The sequence below is a fragment of the Typopeltis vanoorti genome, chromosome 9 (genome assembly GCF_054136105.1).
Source record: "Typopeltis vanoorti isolate ZY-2024b chromosome 9, IOZ_Tvanoo_1.0, whole genome shotgun sequence".
Taxonomy (NCBI): Eukaryota; Metazoa; Arthropoda; class Arachnida; order Uropygi; family Thelyphonidae; genus Typopeltis; species Typopeltis vanoorti.
Genome location: NC_143557.1, coordinates 72,396,285 through 72,416,038, shown reverse-complemented (window position 1 = coordinate 72,416,038; position 19,754 = coordinate 72,396,285). Strand labels below are relative to the sequence as shown.

Here is a 19,754-nt window from a genome sequence, read left to right as displayed (position 1 = left end):
TTCAGATACCATAAAGAGAAGGAAAACTGCATCTCTTGGTCACCTTCTTTGTAATGAAAAATATAAGATACTTCAATTTATTATAAAAGGGAAGAAGAGGACAAGGAAGACAAAGACAATCTTGGCTGGCAGACAGTGGACTGGCCTGAGCTCTAAGGTTCAGAGTGGCAGAATATCGCCCAAAATTTGCCATGGTGGTCGTCAACCTCTGATAGGAGATGGCACTCAAAGAAGAATAATTTTAACAACACAGTTGATAGCCTATATTGCTATGCACTTGCAATTTGAAGTATTATTCTTATGTTTCTCTCTTTTTAGCTGTATTGAAAAGAGCTAGGAAACCTAGCCAAAATTCTACAAATAAATAATTTTCATGTGTTACTGCACATAATAATTTCATCATTGTCGTCCACTCATATTTCAAAGTTAAAATATATTAAAACAATGTGGTAATTATCAAGTATAATGCAGTGATTTAGGGCAGCAATGAAAACTGCTGTTTTCGGTATCTGTGTGCCTTCAGATCCTCATAATTTCCTGTTAACTTAAAACACACTCTCTCTCTGAAAAGAACCAAAGTTTTAAGCATTACTTATTGAATGTATACTGTTGCTTTATTCATCAGACATCTATTTTTAAAATAAAAGGGATGCTTGAAAACATTTGATAGGATTAAAAATTATTTATGATCGTAAGGAATGTCTAATTTACACCTAATTATAGGTTTAAAGATTGTACCAATATTATTATAATGTGGAATAATTTGAATTATTCTACATTATCAATGTGCAGTTACATGAATGTAGAATTTACTTTTATTTTAAAATATGACTGGCAGATGATCAAGCTAGTCAAATCAAGAGACCTGACAGATTTAATACAAAGGTGAGTGGAAACTAGTCATGAAATACTGGATGAACTATTATTTTCTAGTAATATGCTGCAAAATGATTGCTTGAAACAATTAATCTTTGTGGAACAGTATTTTCCAATTAGTTGAACTTTTATATTTCTAAATTTCAGATGGCTCTACAGGAAGTACTGAATCGACAACGTGCAGCATTTTCTCAGACAGATATTCCATCAAAGTCTTTAGCAATCCGAACAGTAAAGCGAGAGAAAATACCTCCAGAGAAAATGCAATGGATGGCTTATCACAGTTACCAAACAGAGCAGCAATGGGCGTCTAAAGATTCCACAAATGAAAGTACTAACCATCTTGAGAACACAGCAGTTAATGAAAGCACAAATCAGCCTGGTACAGTATGGAATACTAAAGAAACAAAATCTTCAGATATTGTTTTTTCTCAAGCAGCAGCATCAACAACTCAGGTATCAAATTTACCAGTTCTAAGCTCTGACATGAGCCAACTCTTAGATCCAGCAACTTCTCCAACAATATCATACCATTCTGGAGATGGAGATGCACCATCTTTGGAGGATTCATTTAGTTTAGACTCTGTCTTTAGTCATATGGATAAAAATCTTAGTGAAAAAATTTACAACATTCTTCTAACAGATGAAAACAATAAAGAAAATAGATCTAATGCAGAGACAGAATTTACCATTAACTATTCATCCACCAAAGATAATATTTCTGAACCATCTCATAGTTCAGTATTACCAAAGCAGTTAATGGCAGAGAGTAGTAGAACTCCTTTTTCAGGTATCCAAACCAATTTGCAACCACAAATGCAACAATGTCATAACCTTCCACCACAGTCCACTCGAGCATGGGACAATAGAGAATTTGTCCTTCCAGATGATGGAATGCTATATAATCTAGGACTTTTAGATATGCCTAACTTATTTCAACATTATCAATGACACAACATATATTTTTAATAGTATAATATATTTTGCTGTAAGTAATTTTGGTCACCACTTTTGTATGGTAAATAGTCAAATTCTTATAAACTTAGTTTACTGTAAATGAGATGTACAGCTATTTAAAGCATGGAAGCAAATGTTCTTTTACAAAATATTTAAGTATACATGTGTGTATGTATATATGTATGCATATTTATATATAAAGATACCACTTATTTTTATATAAACATACCATGTATTATACAGGTTACATTAAATGTAAATGAAATGTAAAAATGGCATTTCTTTCTTCATATCCTCTTTCACCTTAGCCCAGTTTTAACATAAACCATCACTGATAAATATAGTCATATTTTATGCTTTAAAAATAAAAGCTATTAAAGTGTTTTCATTATATGGTCATTAAAGGTAATATGTATTAAATTGTTTCAGCCCTTTTGCAGTTTTTGGAGGATGTTTGAAATGCATGTCAATATTTCCTGGATGTGTTCAAGTTTATTTCAAGTATCACACGACTCTAGATCAAGAAAGATATGTTGAGCTATTAAAGAGCTCAATTGAGAGAAAATTATCTAATTTGTTAAAAGGTGGCAAAAAATGGACTAATTTATATGCACACATGGTATAGGTGTGCTAATAAATGGATAAGGGTTTGACATACTGATAAAGAGCTTCTCAAACTACGTGGGTTGGATAAGGTTCGTATCTGTAACACTTCAGCAACCTTTTTAAAAATATCTACTTGGAATCTGCATCCACAACCGAATTCAACCATATAACAAAATTTTTAACTACCCCTTTACATAAACGTCAATCCCATATTGTGAGAATACATTTAAAAAGGTCATGTATTATGCAAATATAATCTGTACCACCATTAAACCTTAACGGTAATCCTTATCTGCCTTACCAAAGATCCTAATTAATGCATGACCATGTGCATGCAAATTAGTCTACTTTAACTGAACTCAGAACAAAACATTTCTTATAAGTCTGGTCTGATTGACCAAGTTCTAGTATCCCACAGAGCATGAGTTAAAACTGATATGGATACTTTATGTAAATAAAATTATTTATCAGCATAAATTTTTGCCCATATTTTATGGACATCCTCATTATGAAATGAATGGAACAAACAGAAAATTCAACAAAATAAAAAAAAGTCAAGATGAGCAGAGTTGGAGTACTATTTCCCAGAGGAGAGACATATGGGCAATCAGACCTGTTCAAATTGGGACAACTTCACTTCATAATGCACTGTAGCTTTCTTTTGGTGCCCAGTTTCCAAGATTAGAAGAGACAGGTATGTTCCGCAAGACTAGACTGCTGAGGTTCATGAAACTTGATTTAATTTATGTTCTTTGTGACAGAGGTGGATCTTCAAGACTGACTAAAATGTAATAGATTACAAGAGCAAGAAATCTGGTGGATACCTGAAAGTTCAAGGTGAAAGCTTCTCCTTGCCTGATGAAAGAAAACAGTAAATTTTGGTAGCCAGTATGAAATTCTATTTGAATATTAAGTGGGTTGAGATTAGCAATATGCTCAGATACTCATTGGTCATGAAATGGAATTATGATTAATTTCTTTTTGAGAGGATGGAGTGCTATAAATATTGACTTGACTTGTTGAAAGCATTAGCTGCGAACATAGATTCAATGTGGTGTAATAAGTTCCTCAAATCCACCATTAACAAGTTTTTAATTTTTGCCTGCCCATGATACTGCAGTTTGAACAACATTTTGTAAGCAGGATTACCATAAAAACTTAACTGGGACATACTTGCATTTGAAATGTTAAAAGGCAATTGTATTTCAGATAGAGAATGAATTTCGTGGCAAAATGGTCTGCGATGTGACTGAACATACTGTGAAATTATACAATCCTTGAGATTAAAAAAAAAAAAAAAGACTTTTTTTTTTTTTTTTTTAGGTAGAAAAGAATTATCCTTTCTATAAATATCTACAAGTAGCATATGACTGAGAACTTCAAAATAAATTTTCCAACTTAGAAAAAAACAAAATTACATATGCAAAATTTCCCTTCCTCATTTACAAAGATTTATTTCTGATGTCATTGGAGTTATCTTGAATAAAATAGCATATGCAATAAACATATATGAACTCTATTATTATGGTGACTAAACCAAAATAAACTTCACTGAAAAATTTTTATGCCAAAAAGATCATAAGCATCTTGAGCTCCAATATCAATAATGCATAGCTCCAAAATTTGAAGATTTCAAATATGGTATTTGGTCATTCTACTTAAATATGAATATCTAAAAATTATTTTTCAAAATTAAAAAAAAAAACCAAGAATATAGAAATGAAAGTTTTAATACTGTAAATAGCAGCAACATTATCTTTGATGGTAAGCATCTGCAATTTTATATTAATAAACCCAATAAGTGATATTTTTGCACTAATAGTTCATTTTGAATACTATGAAATGTATTGGTTTTGTTGAACATGTCAGATTACTCAAAAATGTCTTCATAATCAGCAAAACAATATGTTCCCAGGCTTACTAAAAGGAAACATGGTAATAAAATGTAACCCTTTACAAAAATAAATCAGTGTTATGCAGAGGAACACTGTAACCAACATGAAGGATAATCCATTCGTAAACTATATTATAACCATTTAAAAACATACATTTCTTTATTAACCATGCAAAAAAAAAAAAAAAAAAAAGCGAAGAAGCACAAGATGCAGAATAAATAAGTCACAAATTTAAATTATCTTGATCTAAAAAGTTCTACACTTATTTTGGAGACAAACACTGGTTCACCAATTCCAAGAGATGAGAATTTTCCAAAGCTGCAGCAACTCGTTCCTTATCATTGAGCTGCTTATTCACTGCAAGAAAAATGTAAAAATAAAAAGTTACAGAAGTGTGTCAAAAAACATCTACACAACATTTCCTAGTCCTGATGGTACCATTCCACATTCATGCTTAAAACATATGTATCGCCTTTACAACAGTATCTACACTATAGCAGAGAAAAAGTTATCTATAATCAATTCAACCCAAAGACAAAAGTCAGCCATTAAGCAACTGTCCCACTGTCCTTGTCTTGACTTCTCTTGAAAATAATGGAGAAAGTCAGTTAACCTAGAGGCTAGCCAAATAATTGCTGATCATCAAGATGGATTCTGTCGATCTCAGATCTCATTACCAACTTGAAACCTTCCCACCCACCATGGGAAGGTTTTAAGCCATGGAAACTTATGGCTGCTAATGACTTTCTAGGGCATTTACAAAAAGATAGTAGTAGGAAAGTAACGACTCCCCCCCATTCAAACTATAGTTTAGCAGTGGCTTTTATATGGATTAATTTTCCATCTTTTGAAAGCATTTATCATTTTCAAAAGTCTTTATCATTCTCAATAAGCTTTTTCCATTGCTGAGTGAGATGCTATATGTTAACTCCACAGAAGTGTCTTTATTCCAATGTCAAAGCTCTTCATGAACAGCTTGTTTCAACTTCTTGTGATTTTAGAAGTGGCATCCTTCGTGTGCATGCAATCAGAGGGCAACAAATGGCAGTCGAAGGATGGAGACCTGGACTAATGGGTAGGGTGGGAAAGATCAGTCAGGTACCTTCCATTATCAAATTCCTTATAACGGAAGATAGTAGCCATAAGACCAATTGCAGTGCCACTAACTGTAGTGTAACTAAAGACTACTGCTATCCATTTTGTGACATAAAGCTTTCTGCCACACTCAAATTAAAAGAAAGAATAGGAGGCATTACTTTTGTACTGCCCCTTGTAAATGGGTCAGGCACAAAGGTCTACTTACCTAACTACCATCTTATGATCTACTGCTCACTCTTAACAAATGGAGAAACTTGACAAGGGTGTCAGTTTTTTTTCTGGTCATTCATGTGTGGGCAAAAGCATATAGACCACCAGGTCCACATACTTTTGCCCATTCATAAATGACTTCTTGTTAATCTCAAATCCTGTATACAGTTTTGCTGATGTTGGTGGTATTCTCTTTTTCATTTGACAGAACTTACAATGTCCAAATCTCTTTAAGATTCTCTTGCTTAACACCAGTTGCACTCATATTTCAGTGGAGGTGAGAACAATTTTGTCAGCTACACTGCTCTTATTTCATATAAGAAAGATCCTACTTCATCTCTGATCAAACTTGATAACATTCATATCTCCACACAAAATCTCCTCTTGTAATGATGTATGCCTTTCACATAAGCATGTTACATTTTTGCCTCTAAAATTTCCAATGCTGTATTAAATTCTTGGGATAGTACAGCCAAAACTTTAATGCTATTTAGAAGAGGACAATTAGGCTGATGATTCCCCTCCCCCCCTTTCTCCTCTCTCTCTGCAAATTCTCAACTAGTTTCATGTTATTATAATATATACTTTTTTTTTTTAGGAGGGTTACAATAAATAAGATAACAAAAAAGATGTTTACTATCCTCAACTGTAATAAAATGAATAATTAGAACCCTTTAGGACTAACACCTCTTGAATATGACAATAAATGAAACTATGCATCTATTGTTAAACTATTTTTAACCATTGATAACATTATAGTTAGTCTAAGCATAGCAATGTCTTGTTTTTTAATATTTTTATCTTATTTATTGTAATTCTCTTGGTGAAGTGCACTATAACAATGCATAAAACTGATGACGAATATGCAACTAATAAAACAATTCTTCTATAAAATCAACAGCCTCCATCATGATGTTCCATGTAGAAACTTTGCTTACATGTGGGTCAAGGATTAAACAATACATACACTCTGGTCTCTTTTTATGCAGATCTTTTTTATGTGGATTTTAAGTTATGCGATATAGTATGCCCACAGATACGACACCTTTCGACACTTCTGCGCATGTCAACAGAAGGAGAATCCATTCCGATAATAGGGTAATCCAGCATTTCCCAAACTTTTCCTACGACGGAACACTTCACAAATCCTGAAATTTTCATGGAACACCTTGGTTATTTTGTAATATATTAATTAATAATTAATTGTTAATTTAGATGATTTATTATTAATTAATTAAACATAAATATTAAATTAATATTTATGTTTAAGTAATAAAATTAATATTTATTAAATATTAAATTCATTTGTGCTGATTTTCATTGACATATCCTACTCTGATCACCAAAAATGTATAATATTATAAGTACTTATGAGTGAATGCAGACTTTTTCTCCTGTGTGCTGATAGTTCCCCCTCCTTTTGTACATCCTAGAGATCGCTTTGTAGGCTGGAGGTGGATGAATCACTATCTCTTGCGTCACAAACACCTTCAATAAGAGATTTCTTAACATCAAAATTAAACAAAGTCCCTTGTCTCTTATTCATATCAAAATTTAAATCTGTAGGCCTATTACATTTTGCAAAATCACGGCACTACGGTTTCGAAACAAGCATGTGGATAATGCCTTAAATGACTATGATATTATTGGAAATCATCGAAGAACCCCCCCCCCCCACTGCAAATATAATTTGAGATCTTGAACTGTGCAATAAATTAGAAAATCATTTTCTTGTTAATGACACAAATTCTGAACGAGCATTTAAATTCCAACGTGAGCTGAAGAACTGTATGTCTGGATACCGCAAGCTGAATAAAAAATTAGTGAAATCATCATCGCAAAGTTTAATCACTGATTACATTGTTCTTCAAAAATTTTTCTTCTGACAATTTTTCAGAATTTACTTTTTTGACAATTTACTGACCGATCAGCATATCAGGTGTCATTGTAAAGGTCTTGGAGAAGGTAGTCAAGAGGAAAATACAGGAATGGATAGATGAAAATGGGATACTGTATGGGGGACAACATGGTTTTGTGAACGGTAGATCTTGCCTCAGCAACTTGCTCATGTTTTATAACACAGTGATGGCTGAACTGGATAAGGGTAATGGGTTTACAGTGATACTGCTGGACCTGGTTAAGGCCTTCGACAGGATACCACATGGAAGTCTAATCCGTAAACTGCAATATATGGGAATGGATATAGGGGTTGGTGAGATGGATAGGAGGGTGGATGATGGAGAGATATCAGAGAGTAGTTTACTCAGGAGTAGAGTCCAAAAGACGGCCTGTGACTAGTGGTGTGCCGCAGGGTTCTGTTCTTGGACCACTGCTGTTTAATTTGTTCATTAATGATATATGAAAGGATCTGAGAGGAATGGTTCATTTGTTCGCTGATGATGCTAAGTTGAGTAGGGCAATAGTGAATGCAGAAGAAGTCAAAATTTTGCAGGATGATTTGAATAGATTGGTGGTCTGGGCTAAGGAGAATGGATGTCAATTTAATGTGGAAAAATGTAAGGTTATGCATTTTGGGGTGAAAAGATTAGCAGCAGTATATCACATTGGTGGAACTGTACTCCATGAGATTGATGAGGCCAGGGACTTGGGAGTGTTGGTGGGTAGGGAGTTGAAGTTTAGGGGGCACATCGCAAAAGTGACTAAATCAGCTCATCAAATCACTTGGATGCTGAAGAATAGTTTGACGAGCAGAGATAAGCAAGTTATTGTTCCTCTATATCGAGCCTTGATAAGACCCCATCCAGATTACTGTACCCAGATCTGGTCACTTAGGTTTCTTCTTGATGGGGAGGAGGTTGAGAGGATCCAGAGGTGAGTGACCAAGATGATAGCAGGTCTATTGAATGAACCTTATGAAAACAGATTGAAGATTTGTGGGTTGCAGGAATTGGATGATAAGTGGAAAAGGGGAGATATGATTGAGACATTCAAATTGCTGAAGGGTTTCTACAGGATTAATTCACAGGATATTTTTGAGAACAGGACTGGTGGTGGGAGGACATCCATGGAAGCTGGGCAAGAGTGTGGTTAGTAAGGGTGTTAGAGCAGTGAATGAGTGGAATAAGCTGCCTGAGTCTGCTGTGACGGTGAATGAGTTCGAGGAAAAGTATGATAGATACTGCGTGAGTGTCAAATAGTTGTGATGGACATGATGTTTAGGGCCTCCCCTCAATGAGTCTAAGGACTCCTTGGAGTTGCCAATAATAATATCATCTACTCCTGCTGCCTTTCCACATTTAAGGCTTTTGATGGCTGTTTCTACTTCAAGTATGGATATGTATTCCTGACTGCATGTCTTGGGCAGTGCTTTTTACCACAGTGCTATCATCACTGATTGTTTCCTTTAGCAATTTTGCAAAGTAATTACTCCATACTTCAAGGAATATCTTTTTCTCCTGTTTTCATGTCACCTTTATCATCTCTAATTCCTTTTATAGCACTCTTTCCTCCATTTCTGAGCAGCTTCAACAGCTTCCAGAATATTTTGCCACCTTCCAGATATTTATTTTCTATGTTCTTGCCAAAGTCTTCCCATGACTTTTGTTTAGCTAATTTTACACAGCGTTTAGCTTTCTTACATTTGTCTCTGTATACTCTAAGAGCACAAGCTGACTTATTTGTCAGTAACTTTTGATATGCTTTCTTCTTTTCCTTCACTGCCATGAAAGTCCACCATGGAGTCCTGCTTTTTCTATCCTTGCAGACAACCTCACCACATGCCTCTGGCTGAATTAATCAGTGTTTTCTTCAGGGCTTGCCAATGAATCTCCAAGGTTTGGCTCCTGTTCTCAAACTCTTTCATTTTTTCTTGAATAATATTTGTGTATTTTAGTCTACAGTTTACATCTGAGAGCTGCTCAACTTTTATTAGCTTTAAAACTTTCTTAAATGTTCTTCTTTTCAATATGAAAGTCAATTTTATCCTGCTCACTTCTGATTTCAAATCCTAATACGTTCTGGTGTCCTGTACCAGGGAGAAAACACCACTATCAATAATAACATAGTCAATGAGACTTTTCTTATTCCTTGCCTCTTCTCTCCATGTGAATTTGTGCACATTTTCATGTTGGAACATTGTGTCAGTAATAACCAGTGAACAAAAATCCAACAGGTATTTGCCATTATTATTAGCTTTGCTCTTTTCTCCAAATTTTCCCACAATATTTTTGTATGCCTGACAATTTCCTACTCTGCTATTTAGATGCCTAATTTTTCAAGGACCAACTTTTCTTTTTTCATTGTGTCAGTTGCTTTTTCTAAAGCATCAAAAAATTTCTCCACTTCTACCTTAGTAGAACCTTAACAGGCACAAATAAGTCTCACTGTCCAGTTCTCCATTCTCATATTTGCCCACATCAATCTACTTGAGCATGCCTGCCATTCAAGAAGATTAGCCTCATATTTAGTGTTGAATACTATGGCTACTCCTTTTCCTTGATTGTCATTGCCTGAATATAACATTTTGCATTTATTGCTCAGAAAGATCTCACCAGTTTTGGCATTTTTTGTTTCAGTGACCCCTATTATGTCGATCTGGTACTTATCCAATTCTTCAGCTAGCTCCATTTCTTTGCCATTCAGGCGTCCTATGTTTATAATACCAATCTTGAATTCTGGTAATGCTGATTTGGGGTGGGTTTGAGGATTTGTTCTATTGAAGATATTTATTTTCTTGCCTAATTTTTCTAGGAACGCTCATATCTATAGTCTCTAATCCTTAATCAAAAGTTCTAATCCTAACTCAAGTCTCAGATCCATATGTTCAAATTGATTTGAATACCATCTTTCTTATTCCATATAAATTTATTCAACTGACATTCAACCACAAAATAGCTTTGTTTATTCTATTATCTATTTCCAAATTTACCATCTTCACTAAAAATTGTATCTAAATGGCTGAATTATTTTACATAATCTATAGGTTCATCATTGAGAATGCAACTGAAAATTTCCCATGTTCCTGCTATTTTTCACAGTCTATCATTTCAGAGTTGATTGTTTTGTTCATTTGTTACTGCACTTATCGGTTTATTAAAAAGTCCTGAAAACTTGTAGTAGATTTATTTTGGAGAGTAACATCATCTGCATACGGAACAGAGTTGAATTATTAATTAATGATTTTTGACAACATGCTTTCCTTCAGATTTCAGGCAGGAGATGAATTTCGTTGCTCGGCATGAGACCACCATCCTGCTTATTGGAGGCCTGAAGTAGCATGAAAAAATTCCATGTTTGGTCTCTAGAGCAGAGTTTATGGACTATGTAAAAATAAATAAAATAATTTACAAATATATATATATAAACTGATTACAAGGATATGGGAGACAGGATCATGGTCTAAAACCTGGAAGAAGTTGGTTTTCATACCACTACAAGAAGGGAGATATGAAGGATTGAAGAACTATAGAATTATTATTAATTTTTATGGAATAGGTGAAATAATCCTAATTATTAATTTAGAGGAGTAACATGGAAAATTTTCCAGAAATAATATCTATAGAACTATTAGTTTAATCTCATGCAAACAAGATTTTATTGAAGATTATGCTAAACAGGATTGAGGCCAAAGTTGAGGCGGAGGTGCCCGAGGAACAAGCAGGTCTTAGGAAAGGTAAGGGAACTAGAGATCAGATCCTTTGCCTTAGACAGATCATAGAAAAGTATAAAGAATTTAGACTCACTATGGTAATGTGTTTCTTAGACTACTCTCAAGCTTTTGACTGTAGTCAGCATGTGAAACTGAGAAGTAATGAAATGAATGGGTTTTCCTCAGCACACTATCAGATTGATAACTAACTTGAACAGGGAACAAGAAGTCACAGTAAGAACAGGTGTTAGATTAACTGACTGGCTTTAGGTTGGAAAGGGAGTTAGGCAATGATGTTTAGTATCTATGCTGAGGACATCATGCGTGAAGTATTGGATGAGCTTGAGACAGGAATTAGGATAGGTGGTAGATTGATCAGTAATCTGAGGTATGCTGATGATACTGTACTCCTCTGTAATGACAAGAAAGAACTAGGCATACAAATTAATGGGTGTTAGAAAAGATCAGAAGAACTTTAAGGCTACTTAAGGATATTGACAGAAGAAAGTTAAAATATTTTGGACACATTGAAAGGATGGAGGGAGGACTTCTCAGAACAGTAATAGAAGGTGAAGTTCCTGGAGAAAGAGATAGACCGTCAATGCGATGGATGGTGTGGGTGGAGTGACTGATCTTCAGAGAGTTGAAGCCTCCAGAAAAGCATACAACAACACTATATGGCAAGGACTGTTGTTGTTACACATCACTGAACATCGGAGTGACCACATGGCATCTGTGAATGTCCAATGAACAGATGATAATAGAAAAAAAAAATCCTTAGCCCACCCACAGTACAAATGCATTATAGATTTATTAATAACCTTTTAGTGGGTGGGAACTAACATTAAAAAAAATAATAATAATAAAATAAATAAATATATATATTTTTTAAAAAGATTAAATGACTGAAAACCGAGAGATAAAAAGTAAAAAATACTGTTTTAATTCAGCATGACTAGTTTTGTATTCAAGAAGACTTCTTCGGATGCACAATAAAAGAGAACAACCAACAAAAAATTGTGAAAAAATATAAAGTCTAAACACTGAAGCGATAGCATATGAATATTTGAAGCTGTTCTCTGTATCTCTTCATTGTTGGGCGTGCGCATCCGTTCAAAATCTCGTGAATGTCAAAGTTGTATGGCAGCACAATGGCAGTCTGAGAGATTATAACTGAGGTTGTTAAGATGTATTTCATTAAGGACAAAGAGCTTCACTTTCTTCTTACTACTTTTCAACAAAATGGTTGTTCAAAGCAAACAATAAGTTACTTTTCAATCCACCTCCTCGCCATACTGAAGATACAAATAGTGAAAAAGACAATATTTCCTTACCATATATCAGCTCTGTTTCGCCAAAATTGGCCAAAGTTCTTAAGAAATACAACATCTGGACTTCATTCACCCCCTCTTATGAAACTCTGTTTATTGCTAAGCAGGCCCAAACAAATACATCATCATCATCATCATCAAATTCCTGCCATGTACCCTCAAGGAGTATACAGGATATGATAGTACTACATGAAAAATTTACATCATTACTAACTTCTTATCTACAATTTTACTTTCAAGACTCCAACATGATCAGATCTTATATTTCTATCATCTAAGGCACTTTGTACCGTATCAATCCACCTATATCTTGGTCTTCCTTTGGGTCGTTTTTCTGCCAATCTGGCAGAGAACACTTGTTTTGCTAATCTTTCCTCACCCATTCTGTTTAAGTGACCATACCACCTGAGATTAGCTCTGCTAACGCATTCCTGGATGCAGACAACATCAAATTCTCTCCTAATATCCTCGTTCTTAATATGATATTGCCATTGATGCCATCTGTTCATGCCTTTAATCTTTCTCAGGACTCTCATATCTGCGGTCTCTAGTCTTTGATCAAGTGTTTTACTTCTGACCCAGCTCTCAGATCCATAAGCTAACACTGGTTTGAACACTGTCTTGTATATAGCTAATTTAGTGTTTCGAGTAATTTCTCTCTTATTTCATATGAATTTATTCAATTGACTTCCTACCATACCAGCTTTGTTGATTCTGTTGTCTATTTCCATATTTAATTTATCATCTTCACTAGAAATCATGCCTAAGTAGCTGAAATGTTTTATTTGTTCTATAAGTTCTCCATTCACAATACAGTTGATATTTTCAATGATTCTGCCTATTTTCATTGTCTTTGTCTTTTTATTGCTGACCTTCATACCATATCTATTACAACAGTTATTCAATTTAGTCAGGGAATCTTGGACTTGTAGTGGATTTATTTAGCAGTATAACATCATCTGCATAAAGCAAAGAGCTGAGATTAACATCTCCAATTTTAACATCATGTTTAATACCACTTCCTTCATAATGTGATCCATATAGATAATGAATAACAGAGGGGATAACTTACATCCTTGTCTCACACCAGATTTAACATTAAACCATCTTCCTGTACTTCCTTCAATTCTAACTGCTGACTTACAATTCAAATAAAGACTAAGTAATGCTTGATATAATGCCACATTGACAACATATAATTGCAGCGTATTGAATAGCTGTCAAGAGAGAAGCTCTTGGCATCTTGTCATATTCCTTTTCGAGATCAACAAAACTTAAATACAGATCTTTATTATATTCCCATGATTTATCGACTATTTGTAGTAAAGTGAAGATCTGATCCTGACAGCCTCTATTTGGCCTGAATCCAGCTTGTTCATCACCAACTTTTCTTTCACAATTCTTCTCAACCGTTTCTGAAGTATACTTGCATAGATCTTACCAGAAACACTCAGTAGGGAAATATCTCTGTAATTCTCACATTCAGTTTTATTTCCCTTTTTATATATGGGTACTATGAGAGCTCTACTCCAATCATCAGGAATTCGTCCCTGTGTCCAGGCTTTCTGAACTATGCAGTACAGCCACTGTAAGACTTTTATACCACCACCATACTTCATCATTTCTGGTCAAATATCATCTACTCCTGCTGCCTTTCCACATTTAAAGCCTTTGATGGCTTTTTCTACTTTTTTTTGGGGTGCTTAAGGGTCAAAGCTGTATAACAGACCTCCACATAGCCTTTAAAGCAATGCAGAGAGCCGACCAGGGCTTCGGACCTAATGTCCAATCCTTACCTTCTCGTGGTGCACTCTGTTGGGTATCTAATTGGATACTGAACGAACAACGAGGATGGGCTGGCAATTTGTGATTTAGCCGACCAAATTGTATTCCTATTAACAACTAAAATACAAAATGATGGTGCAACAAAGACATTACAACCTTAAATATCGCGGCATTTATCGAATTTGGTGCAACTGTGATAAACCTTATTTTGGCGAGATGGAGAAATCCATTGAATAATGCCTTGAAGAACATAAAAGAGACGTCACATACAGCAGAACAAGAGCAAGTGCTCTGTCAAACCGTGTTCTGAATTCTGCTAACACTGACAAGGAAAACCTCGTTCATCCAATTTTATGGGACAAATCTGAAAATATCTTTTACTGCTATGATGAACCAGAAAGAACAATAGTGGAATCTAAAGAAATCATCATTAATCAAATACATCTTAACAACAACATTAGTTATAATTTCTCAGATTGCCATTGTGCTGCCAACCAATTTGGCATTCACAAGATTTTGAATGCATGCGCATGCCTAACAATACAGAAAACAGCTTCAAATGTTCATACACTAATGCTTTAATGTTTAGACTTTTTATTCATTCACAATTTTTTGTTGGTTGTTCTCTCTTATGTGCACCCAAAGAAGTCTTCTTGAAGACAAAACTAGTCTGTTGAATTAAAACAGTATTTTTTACTTTTTATCTCTTGGCTTTCAGCCATTTAATCTTTTTTAAAAATTTGTCTCTCAGCCGAATAATTCCATTATGCCACACACACACACACACACATATATAAAATGTGATCCATATAGTTGATGAATAACAGTAGATATATATGTATATCTACTGTTATTCATCAAATATAATGTGATCCAATATACTATATAGTTGATGAATAACAGCAGAGATAACATACACCCTTGTCTCCACCCTATTTTTCCATCAAACTAGTTTCTTGTACATCCTTCAATATAGGAATTAAGATATGAGGTAAACTGTGGCATATTGAACAACTTTTTCTCTTGGCAGCCTGTTTGTTATTTGCCATTACCAGATTTACAAAACTTACATACAGATCCTTGTTATATTCCCAGTTCTCAACAAGTGTCACTTGGTTGATGGAAGATGATATAGTAAAATATAGAAAGCAAATGGTATTGCATTTTTAAGAAGAGTTGAGGGAAAAGGACTGGAGGAGTGGTAACTGATGAAAACAGAAGTGCAATGAACAAAAGTAGAAGTTCAGAAGGAGGAATTCAGAGCTGAGGGACAATTCATGAGCTGTATAGTGTGTGATAGATGCCAATAGAAAAAATATATAGCTGATTGCTGTTATGGACAAAGAAGTGAATAGAAAGATATAGATGATATGCATTGGCAGATTAGCACAAATAAGTATACCAAGTAATTATTAAGGAGGATATTGACTACAGACACAGATTGGAAAGAGTAAAGAGTATATTACAAGATGGAAATGGATTTATACAGATGTTCTCCCTTCTTTGCACTTCCGAAGAAGGGGAACATCTAATTAAATTACAGAATAAACATTTATTATACCAACTCCAACTGTGATAACAATTAAAAGATGAAAAAAAAATCAGCCATAGCAGAAATAGAAACATCTATAAATAAAAGATATCAATTAAAATTGTACGAGTGCGTGCTCCAACTTTGAATCACTCAGATGCATATAAGGGGACAATTGCCTGAAACAGCATGTGATGGAAGAGACCTAGATTTTTAGAGTGCTGGATCTGGTAACAATATCAGAAAACACATCCATATCCAAAGTAACCACTCAACTTCCAAATTGGAGAGTGTGATCATGCAATTATATTTTGGATGGTTGCTAAATGTGGAATTTTCACTCAAGTATGGGTAATATGGATAACCAGAAAATAGTTGATAGATAGAAATGTTATGCAACCAAGTTTTTTCAAAAGGACCCTCAACTGACTGACGATATTTTGGACAAAATTTTGCCAAGAGGTTCGGAGGAAGGAGATTACCCGATATTAAAAGAAGTCATTGCAGCAGTTAGCTCCTCAAAAATAGGAAAATCACTGGGAATTAATGGTGTTACAATGGAACTGATATGCGAAGGAGGAGACATCATCATAGACACCTTGCTAAATTTATTCCAGGATGTATGGAACACAGAGACTTGGCAGACTTCTGTCCTTGTACCTATTCCTAAAAAGGGAAACAGCAATAAATGTAGCAACTATAGAACAATAAGCCTTATTAGTCATTCAAGCAAAATCCTGTTAAAAATACTATTGTCAAGAATCGAAAAGAAAATAGAAAGCAGAGTATCAGATGAACAAGCAGGTTTCCGGAAGTCCACTGTCACAACTTTTTAGACCTTCAAAAAGCTTTTGACCCAATATGGCACGAGGCATTATGGAAAATTTTAGAACATTATTGTATTGACAACAAAATCATTAGGATTATTAAATCTCTTTATTCCTCATCTGATATGAGAATTGAAATTAAAAATTACAGCAGTGAACTGTTCCAGGAAGAATGGGGGGGGAGGGGAGCAAGACAGGGATGCATCTTGTCCCCTCTTCTTTTTAATTGTTTTCTGGAATATGTCATAGATGAAGCTCTTCATTAATATGACTGGAATACTAGTTGGTGGACTAAGAATAAATAACTTTTGTTTTGCAGACAATATCAATCTTCTGGCAGAAAGTGAAGATGAATTACAAGAGGTAACCAGCCGTGTTTTCAGAACATTAAAAAAATATGGATTATACATAAACTTACAAAAACCAAAAACAATGATAACCTCAAAATCAGACATTGAATTCTTAAAGATACAAATTGGCAATAAACAAATTGAGAATGTAAACAAGTTCACTTATCTAGGAAGCACGTTGAGTCAAGATGGTCACTGAAAAACCGACATTAAATACCGAATTGCTAAGGCAACCGTGGCCCTACAGAAGTTAAAACCATTGTGGGGAGATAACAGAATAGCAATCACAACCAGACTAAGACTAATTGACACCTTGGTGAATTCTATCCTCTTGTATGGTTGAGGCCTGGACTTTATTAAGGGAAGAGAAGACTCCTGTCTTTCGAAATAAAAACTTACAGAAGACTTTTGAGAATTCCCTATACCGCTCACGAAACCAATGAAAATGTCCAAAAACTGATTGATTCAATAGACGGGAGAAAAAGGGAAAATATTCTGACAGAAGAAGACAGATGAAATGGTTTTCGGACATGTGGAGAGGGCTAATGGCATTCCAAAGCAAGCACTAGAAGGAATCGTCCTGGGATCAAGGGTTAAATGGACTGATGTTATCAGTCCATTTTAACCGACCTCGATTAAAATGGACTGATAACATCAAAAAATGGACAAATTCCTCCCTTTCTCAACTGACATAAAGAACAAGAGACCGAGATGATTGGAGGAGGCTAACAAAGAATATCACTTACCAGCCATGAGTGACCCAATGGTCCATTTAGGACTATGGGAGAGAAGAAGATGGGTAATATATGGAACTAAGAGTGGGAGCTATTATGTTCATCCCAACAAACAGCAAAATATTTGCATCAATCTGATGCAACATCATATGGGTATCACTAATCCAAAAAAATTATAAAGAATAAAAAGTAACTTTCAAATACATACCAGCATATTCAGAGACATGAGTTCCTGGAGTTATGAGAACATCAACCTTAATAAACAAATAAAAATCTTTAGTTCATTAATAGACTGCAAAGAAGATTTTTTTTAATCCAAAAACCTAATTAGATTATTCTATTATTCAATTTTAACTTAAAAACATGATTTTACTTATTTACCTCAAGCATACTAATTTAAATCTTAACATCTTATGCATAGAATTTTTGGAGTAACTGTTTTCAAATAAACTTTATTCTCTGCAATAAAATTTTATTTTTCTTGGTTTAATTTCCCATTTAAAGATGGACATTGGAATTTGTAGTATCTACACTTTTCCAAATAACAAAATTTTTTTTTCTTTTTTTAATTCTCAAGAATAACAAAAGACAATATTTTATTTTTTTTACCGAGCATGTAGAGTAGTACTGTAGAGTACTACTACTCTACAGTTTTACTGTAGTAGTATCGATACTACTCTACAGTAATAGGAAAAACTATAGACTAAACATTAACAGAAAAGAAAAAAAACAAGGCATTCAATAGACTATCACTATTAACATTTATTTTCTTACTTGAAAGATTGCATTATATTTCTATAAAAAAATATTAAGGCCACAGTGGAGAGTATATGCACAATTTCACTTTTTCCATTTTAAATATACATGTGCTTTTTTTTTATGCTAATCCAAATTTTAAAATTTGAGTATATTAACTAATTATATGAAGAGCCAAAGGCTTCAATTCGGCGACATGAACTTATTTAAGTTAAGGGATATTGCATCCCATATTGTTTCTTAGCCAAATAAGAAACTCAAAGAGTTTCATGCCGAATATAGAAACAATATAAAGTTCTTACATCCCTTCTCATAGAAGGGATGTAAGTTCTGTTTGCTACAAACTTGGTATTAACTAGGTCTACCTACTCACTGATGAGACCTCAATAAGGGTTGAAACCGGGTTGGGTAGAGACCTTCTCTCATAATCATAATGTACAACAATAATACAGCTCCTAAGAGCTAAGTTCACATTATGGGTAAATACCAAGAATAGTGATCGGAGCTTGCTCCACCCTTTCTATGAGTTGCCTCAGTTTGCACTACCAAATGGGTCAGGTGCTGCACTATCCAGGTATTTGCTTACGCTTGGAATCGCCGAACTTTATATAGTTTCTATATTCAGCATGAAACTCTTTGAGTTTCTTATGCGGCTAAGAAACAATATGGGATGCAATATCCCTTAATTTAAAATGAGTATATTAAGTTTTAATTTAAGACTTATTTTCAGTAGTTTAGCAGTGCTCTACTTCATAATAAATAAAATTTATTATCAAATAATAAATCATTTAGCACAGTCATGAGAAGATAACTTCCCAATATTTGGAAAGTTTTAGATAATTGTTTGTTTAGGTTTGGAGAATGAAGAGTTGGCTGCAATGAGGGAGATAGCTTGGTTGTGCAGAGTAGTACATAGGGCAAAGTGTGAACTGGAGCAAATGCAAAAATGTCTGGCGAGTAGATCATCTGATAACAGAAAGAAAGAAATGCAAGATAAGAAAAATGAGGGCTTGACCAAGAGAGAAAGAAAATCAAGGAGCAGTATCGTATGGTGATTCAATCATAAAAGGTGTGATTGATGAGAATTTGACAAAATCATGCTTTGCTGGTGTGAAAATTAATGTTAGTGAGGCTATTAGAGCATAAAAGGGTAGGGTGAAAAATGATCATAGTGGCTGGAATGAATGATT

At 34.3% G+C, this 19,754-nt stretch overlaps 2 protein-coding genes across 2 annotated transcripts in view; one reads left to right on the top strand and one right to left on the bottom strand.

The window, feature by feature from the left end:
• The window catches only part of LOC150103151 (uncharacterized), a 55,426-nt gene extending 53,320 nt beyond the window's left edge, over window positions 1-2,106 (top strand). The window contains exon 2 of the mRNA XM_090397427.1: window positions 1,024-2,106. Within this exon, the coding sequence (XP_090253553.1) occupies window positions 1,024-1,827 (804 nt within the window). The 3' untranslated portion in view covers window positions 1,828-2,106. The remainder of the gene's footprint in view (window positions 1-1,023) is intronic.
• Window positions 2,107-4,474: 2,368 nt separating this feature from the next.
• galla-2 (MIP18 family protein galla-2) overlaps window positions 4,475-19,754 on the bottom strand; it is a 44,918-nt gene continuing 29,638 nt past the window's right edge. Inside the window, exons 4-5 of the mRNA XM_090397429.1 lie at window positions 18,017-18,062; window positions 4,475-4,691 (exon numbers count right to left, since the gene is read on the bottom strand). Coding sequence (XP_090253555.1) covers window positions 4,597-4,691; window positions 18,017-18,062 — 141 coding nt within the window. The 3' untranslated portion in view covers window positions 4,475-4,596. The remainder of the gene's footprint in view (window positions 4,692-18,016; window positions 18,063-19,754) is intronic.